At 43.5% G+C, this 7,749-nt stretch overlaps 1 protein-coding gene across 1 annotated transcript in view; it reads left to right on the top strand.

Moving 5' to 3' along the window:
• The window catches only part of rph3aa (rabphilin 3A homolog (mouse), a), a 21,159-nt gene extending 14,020 nt beyond the window's left edge, over positions 1-7,139 (top strand). Inside the window, exons 4-16 of the mRNA XM_079290176.1 lie at positions 202-285; positions 1,717-1,879; positions 2,046-2,224; positions 2,308-2,527; positions 2,766-2,845; positions 3,464-3,538; positions 3,632-3,741; positions 3,828-3,954; positions 4,413-4,466; positions 5,150-5,301; positions 5,903-5,984; positions 6,079-6,175; positions 6,877-7,139. Coding sequence (XP_079146302.1) covers positions 202-285; positions 1,717-1,879; positions 2,046-2,224; positions 2,308-2,527; positions 2,766-2,845; positions 3,464-3,538; positions 3,632-3,741; positions 3,828-3,954; positions 4,413-4,466; positions 5,150-5,301; positions 5,903-5,984; positions 6,079-6,175; positions 6,877-7,010 — 1,557 coding nt within the window. The 3' untranslated portion in view covers positions 7,011-7,139. The remainder of the gene's footprint in view (positions 1-201; positions 286-1,716; positions 1,880-2,045; positions 2,225-2,307; positions 2,528-2,765; positions 2,846-3,463; positions 3,539-3,631; positions 3,742-3,827; positions 3,955-4,412; positions 4,467-5,149; positions 5,302-5,902; positions 5,985-6,078; positions 6,176-6,876) is intronic.
• The last annotated feature ends 610 nt before the right edge of the window (positions 7,140-7,749 follow it).

Below are 7,749 nucleotides of genomic sequence, written 5' to 3'. Positions count from 1 at the left end.
ATTGGTAACTATTTTTAACGTTTGAGTCATTTTGCATGCAAAAACATTTCATGATTTGCTGCTTTTCCCTCTAATAATGTTGATAATTGTAATAATTAGTTTTAATGTTGAGGTCGTGAATGTGTCACTTTGGGCTCTTCATTAATAATCGTCTGAATATTCCTCCTCTGGTCTCTAATATATGTGTTTGCCTCTTTGCAGCACATGTGCAGCAAATGTGGGATTCATAGCAACATCAGGACGAGTCCTATGTGGCTGTGCAGAATCTGCAATGAGCAGCAAGAGGTGAGAGGATGAGGGAAGATGAAGAACAGAGTGGGTTTGATAAAATCAAGGGTTCCATTTGTGCCATTATGTCGTTCATCCGCCGGCAGAACAGAAGCTTTCCTCGTGATATGAGCCACTGTCGCTTTTAGACTCATCTTTTTAGCACAGAATTGCATTTCACTGTCCAGTGACCCGTAAAATGACCTTCCATTGACACCTTCTCAATGTCCAAAAAATGATTCATTTTCAACGCTTTTTTAATTCTTAAAAATACAGTTTTTCATATTTTGATGAATATGAAAGATGAAGAATAAGGTCTGCTGTCTGTTTCCCTCCCTGATGCACTTATACAATGCTGCTTTGATGATGGCGCTGCAGTTTTGTTGAGGTCTCTGCCTCGGGGAGCGCAGACTCTTTAAATAAACGCTCTCTCCTGTCAGCCATGCACAGAATAGCTATCGTCATGCTGCGACATACACAGAAATAAACAGAGAAATCAAACACATTATTCAGTCTATGTTTGTTTGTGAATTTATAGATGTTCACAAATTATTACACAATTGAACACGGACCACTTTAATTTACAAGGCAGATAGAAAGACTTCTTCTCAAGCTGCAGTTCCATTATCGGCCACTAGAAGCTAACACGTTGATATGGTCAAAGGCAACAATTTCATTTATTTTCACGTGACAAATGCTTTGTTTCTTTCATGATACGTTCAATACATCTTCAACAACAGATTGTTTTGGGCCACTTGGGGCCAGCAGGAAACAGTGAAGCATCATCGCCGTTTCAGTCTTTTTGATCGAGATATCTGTCTGTTTAGCTGATAAATGATCCACTATGTTCACCAGCGAGTCCATACATTTGTCAATCTGCCACGAGAGCAGTGAGAGAGAACCAGAGACGTCTTTTACATCCTCGTTTGATACATCGTTAGCATAGAAATGTTGATTTTAGCCGTTTTAAAGCTGCACTGATCAATATTTCTGTGTTTAAAATGAATCAAATGACCATATGTAATGTGAAAGAGGGTCTTGTAGTGACGAACAAAGAATTCTTGCAGGTCTTTTCAGCTCTACTGAGCATTTTAGCCTCTTTCAGCTGGTTGTTTTGGTTTAACAGCCCACAACTCTCCCTTCTCATTGCTCTCATCCTGTCGTTTCCAAACAAACTGCAGACCGACAAAGTCAACAACAAGCTGGTGAACATGGAGCATTTAGAGACAAATATCTTGAAACGGATATTGGACTTACATTCCTCAGGTGGCCAGAAACATGACTCCATATTGAAGCTGAAATTGTTATGTGTCTGCTGGATGTGTAATATTGTTGACGGGTTAGCCGAATATCAACTGGGGATGTGACTGCACAACATGGCCGCATCTTTGCTTTCTGTATCGTCCTCTTGAGGTCAGGCTTTCATGTGCTCACTGTGTGTTGCTGCAGGTACAGAAGCGTTCAGGAGCTTGGTTCTTCAAGGGAAGAGTCCAGCAGAGTCTGCCTGCCCCCCTCCATCTGTCCGGATCTCGACAGTCCAGCATCGAGAACAGTTCTGGTCCGGGAGGCCACGATGGACCACGGGAACCCCCAACACATCGTCAGGGATACGGTACTTGACTTGAATGCCGGACTTTTACCTGTAACAGGGTATTTCCACACTGTAGTATTTCTACTTTCACTACAGTAGAATAATCAGAGTACTTCTTCCCTCACTGCGGTGGCTGCAGCACCAACAGTGTTGTGGTGTTGGTGATATTCTTATTTCGTCCCCTCAGAGACGCAGCAGCAGCCGTCCTGTGGATCAGAACAATGGGAGCAGACAGCGAGAGCAGCAGCTGACAGCCACAATGAGAGCGCGTCCTGTCCAGCGGGGGTAATGAAGGCCGAGAGACACGTGTCAGCCTCCAAACCACCTCCATCAAACGCACAGCAGGTCGTCCCCGCCTCAGGTCAAGTAACGCCGCTCCGTCTATGAATAAACCCGACGTTCAAAGGATTTACCATCAATAACGACGCGTTGAAAGATGTTTCAGACAGAATGCATTTGCTCCTGCTGCAGTTGTGGAAAACAAACGCCCGGAGAGGGAAGAGACAGTGTCCCCTCCAGCTGTGGAGGCAAAAAGACAACCTGTTGTCTCCAGCTCCATTTCATCACATGTTCCTGCAACCAGAATTAATCCACCGGTCAACAACACCGCCCCCCAAAGACCCCCACCGGATCGAACAGAGGAGGAGGAGGAGGACTCCGATGACGCCAGTGAGACTGAGTCTTCCTCTTAACACTCAGCTGCTTCACAGAAGTGTCTTCACCCAAAGGGTCCCAGATCTTTACTCTTTCACTCGTTTCTATCTCTGTGAATATCAATTGGGCCTGAAGCTGTGAATGGAGCGATGCAGAGTCACAAATCAATGTTTATCTGCTTTAGAGGGAAACAGTTTTTTCTAACAGATCAGATGTCTGTTTGACGTGTTCCTGTGTTTATTTATTCTTGCAGCCACTCTGGGATCTCTGGAGTTCAGTCTCCTGTACGACCAGGAGACCCACGCTCTGCACTGCTGTGTGGTTAAAGCAAAGGTAAAGACATGGACACGAGACGAGACGAGACGAGACGAGATGAGACAAAGCTAAATGGAGTAAGACTAAATTAGATTGGACTAGACGTGAGGAGACTGGACAAGACAAGACGGGAGAAAATGAGACAAACACTAAATGAATAAGACAACTAATGACAAAGTACGTTAGGACAAGATGGGAATGTCAAGACGAGCCAATGAAAGATGGAACGAAACAAGAGAAGAGAAAAGAAGATGGGACGGGACAAGACAGGAAAAGACTTGACAAGAAATGACAATAGAAGAGAAGACGAGACAAGAAAAGACAAGAAAAGACAAGACAAACAAGATGGGACAAGACATTTGAAGACGAGAAACGACAAGAAAAAACAAGGACAAGACAAGGAAAGATAAGATAAGACAAGATGAGACGGGACAATAAAAGACAAGAACAGACGATGAGACAAAACAAAACGAGGTGTATCCAGTGAGTGTAAATGAGATTTGGAGAGACATTTGCATTCTAACAATAAAATATGTGGAATATATAAGAACGTCTGATGTGTGCAAAGATTTAGGGAGACGTTGAACACTTCACCTCACGCTGACTCTCACCATCATGTCTCTTGACGTCTCTCAGGGGTTGAAGCCGATGGACTCAAACGGACTTGCTGACCCGTATGTGAAGCTGCACCTCTTACCGGGAGCCAGTAAGGTACGATCGCCATCATTAAAACTTCAGGTGTGCCGCCATACGTCTTCTTTTTAAAACTGTGATAACCATTTTTTTAAATTCATCTGCTCTCAGTCCAACAAGCTTCGCACCAAGACTCTGAAGACCACCCTGAACCCTGTGTGGGACGAGACTCTGGTCTACCACGGCATCACTGATGACGAGATGTCACGCAAAACTCTCCGGTAAGAACAAACTCAACCTTCCTCCAGTTGCAATGTTGGACCGGTTGCATGAAAGAGTTTCACGAGGCACGCTTGTCTGTCTTCAGGCTCTCAGTGAGTGACGAGGACAAGTTCGGACACAATGAATTCATCGGAGAGACGCGAGTCGCTCTGAAGAAACTGAAGTTCAACCAGAAGAAGAACTTCAGTGTTTGTTTGGAGCGAGTGATCCCGGTGAGTCTGAGAACGACGCCGATGCTTCCTATTGTTCAGATGAAGCAGGAGCCAGTTAGCTTTGTTCAGCTTAGCTTAGCATAAAGACTGGAAACAGGGTGGTTATGTGGGGACTGTGAGGGTCGTTTTCATGCTTCAGTTTGTGGACAGTTTTACAAATGAGATGAAAATGAGACTTATAAGTGAGCTTTAAAGGTTCTGTTCGGAGGATTTCTTTTACCTTTTTCCCAGAGCCAGCCAGGCTATCTGTTTCCAGTCTTTATGCTAAGCTAGTTAGCTGCTGGCTGTAGCTTCATATTTACCGTACAGATATGAAGCAAGAAAGTGAATCATCACATTTTCTTGCCTCTTTGATCGAATGTGTACAGAGACTAAGTAAGTATCACAGTGCTCGTGATGATGATGATGATGATGATGATGATGATGATGATGATGCTGGTTGTTTATTCTCCATACAGGTGAAGAAGACTGTTGGGGGGTCGGCCCGTGGCATGGCTCTCTATGAGGAAGGCGTAAGACCCTCTCATGGACTGTATTGGATGTTGTTTGACTGTATTCAAAGATGTCAGCTCAGTTTGTTGACATCAAAGAGAGAACAGATGAAAGGAAACGTCAGATTCTATCCTCAGACCAAAACAGACAACGGTGCGATGCGTCTTCTTCCTCTGTGTCGTGGACGTACTGTAGGGAGGCGCCGATCTGATACTGATCTAATTAAGCATTAAACTTCATCAATATCATTAAAATATTCACTGTTTCCCCAACAAATGCACTATTTCCTCCTGTTTGTGTGATTAAAAGTACAGTGAGTCGTTGTTTTATCAAGAAAAAATGTAATAGTCACGGCTCATCTTCTGTAGAACTAGAGACAGGAAGTACGAAAGTATTTAAGGGACTGACGAATGTATTCTTGGTTCTGGAGTTCATATTGCATAATGATGTACATGTAGACCATTTAGTCCTTAAGCACATACATTATCCTGCATTAGTAGATATTATGAGAATCACTGTAATCCCTCCAGACATGTGCAGAGGGCAAAGGAGCATTCGGATCTTTGTGTGCATGTGTGCGATATGTTATGTGTATATTTATGTGTGTGTGTGTGTGTGTGTGTGTGTGTGTGTGTGTGTGTGTGTGTGTGTGTGTGTGTGCGCGTGTGTGTGCGTGTGTGTGCGTGTGTGTGTGTGTGTGCAGCTGAAGGAGGGGGAGGATTCAGAGGAGAGGGGTCGCATCCTGGTGTCGCTGACGTACAGCAGCCAGCAGGGTCGTCTGATCGTGGGCGTCGTCCGCTGCGCTCACCTGGCCGCCATGGACTCCAACGGATACTCCGACCCGTTCGTCAAAATGTACGCGCTGAATCCTCCAGATTGTGGTTAACACAACACAAAACAATTTTGGGGAAATGCACTTATTCGCTTTATTGCAAGATGGTCTGTTTAACTAAAGCCAGGAGAGGGTTAGCTTAGCTTAGCACAAACACTGGAAATAGGGGGAAACAGCTAGCCTGGCTCTGGAGGCATTTAAAAAATAACTTTGGACAGAGACAGGCTAGCTATTTCCCCCTATTTCCAGTCTTTATGCTAAGCTAAGCTAAGCTAACCATCTCTTGGCTTTAGCGTCACGTGTAACGGACAACCTTGAGAGTGGAATCAATCTTCTCATTTAACTCTGCAAGAAAGTATGTAGAGACACTTCAGCACATTCTACAGCTGTTTAACAGTTTTATTTTGAGTTTTCACAAGAAAGTTCGGTTTAACTCAGTGGAACAACACTCAGATACTTTGCAGACTATAGTGGCCTATGAACTTGGTAAAAAGGCTATTACAAAGTTAATAAGCATGTTTACCACATTGTTGAACTGTCAATATAAAATTTAAAAGTGTCAAATGTTACTTGTTTGTTTTTAACATTTTTAAAAAAATACGTTCTTTTATTTTCGTGCTGCAGATGTCTGAAACCAGATATGGGGAAGAGTGCTAAAAACAAGACTCAGATAAAAAAGAAGACCCTCAATCCAGAGTTTAACGAGGTCAGTTTCACGAGGTCAGCTCTTCCTCGACTTTACCGTCTTCTTCTCAGCCGGGTGTCAGTGTCACATTTCATGTTTCGTTCCTGTGTTTCAGGAGTTTGGTTATGAAATAAAGCACGGCGAGTTAGCCAAGAAAACCCTTGACATCTCAGTGTGGGACTACGACATGGGCAAATCCAACGACTTCATTGGTGAGTGTGTTATGTCGTCGCATTTCCTCGTCCATCCCTTCGTCCAATGAGTCGTCTCGAGGGATGGAAACGTCTTCTGGTTGGTCGGTCCACCGCTTCAGTCCCGACTGAAATAACTCAACAACTATTTGATGGATTGTGATGCAATTTGGTACATATATTCATGGTGCCCAGAGGATGAATCCTAGACTTTGTATTATTGGTTTTTGACTAAACACCTGCAATAACTAATGACACTCCCATCAGCCTTGACTGTGCTAATGTAGCAGTTGTGTACTCTCCGTTGCGTTGTGTTTAATTCAGGACACGGTATATTTTGATGGCTCCAACCAGACGTTTATTCATCGGAATATATCAGAATATAGCTGGTAAAAGACAGAACAGCTTCAGTGACTCTCATAGACAACGTTGTGGTCACAAGCTCCGGAACACTGTTCAATCAAAAGGGACAAATACTTAAGCTCGGCAAGTGGAATCATTAACTCTGTTCCACTAATCAGAACATGTTAGCATGATAACACGCTAACAGACGGTGAACATGATAAACATTTAGCTTCTGAATACAGCCATAGCAGCATTGTCATTGTGAGCATGTTAGCATGTTGACATCAGCCTGAAAACAGCCTCACAGAGCTGCTAACATGTCCGTGGACCGTTGGTCTTGTTAACGTGTGAACGCTCACTTTCCTGTCTGCCTCCAGGAGGATGTCAGCTGGGCATCCAGGCTAAAGGAGAGTGTTTGAAGCACTGGTACGAATGCCTCAAGAACAAAGACAAGAAGATCGAGCGCTGGCATGTCCTGCTAAACGACAACGCCGGCCAGTTTGAGGATTAAAGCGTCTCCCCTCCTCTCTTCAGTGTATTTTGTTTCTCTGTCAGTCCCCCTTGTAGAATAGTGTCTTCCCGTGACGGTAGACGGATATCATCCTCCTGCTTTTATGTCGTTTGTCCCCACATTGCAATGTGCAGGCTTCATTTCCAACAGTTTTCAGGTGACCAACATGGATGTTGACCTCGGGGCTCATTTTAAATAAGCAGCGACTACTAAACTGAATCCATTTTTAATGTTATCATATCATAAACTGTATCATATAATAAACTAACTGTACCTGACGAGCGGTAATGATTGAACAGAGTGGTTATGGAGACGATAAAAACCCTCGTTATCACCCTGTGCTCACACCCAACGCGGGGAATTCCCACTTTGTTTCTGTCCTCATGTTGATCTGTGTTCATGTGGCATCATGTCCTGTGTCGTCAGCTGATCTTTGAGACCACATCGCTGAAACATACATTTAACTTGTTACTGTGCATCACACATTTGTTAAATATTAAGTGGGACATTTGCAGATGTTTGATGTGAACAAACTCACTTTTTAGGTTGTTGTTGATGTGAAATGCATTTATTCATTTTTTGACAAATAAGAGTTTGGTCTCATTATCACTGCATCACCTTCACCTGTGCATGTGTGAGCTCTCTTCTGAAGAAATGCTTCTGCATGACATTTTATCATGAAGAACAAATTGGAAAAGAAATCCATGAAATATTATCGTTGATTGGTGAATTTAAATGA

The sequence above is a fragment of the Melanostigma gelatinosum genome (assembly GCF_949748355.1).
Source record: "Melanostigma gelatinosum genome assembly, chromosome: 18".
NCBI classification, from domain to species: Eukaryota; Metazoa; Chordata; class Actinopteri; order Perciformes; family Zoarcidae; genus Melanostigma; species Melanostigma gelatinosum.
Note: the sequence above shows the minus strand (reverse complement) of the source record. Positions and strands in the feature narration are given on the sequence as shown.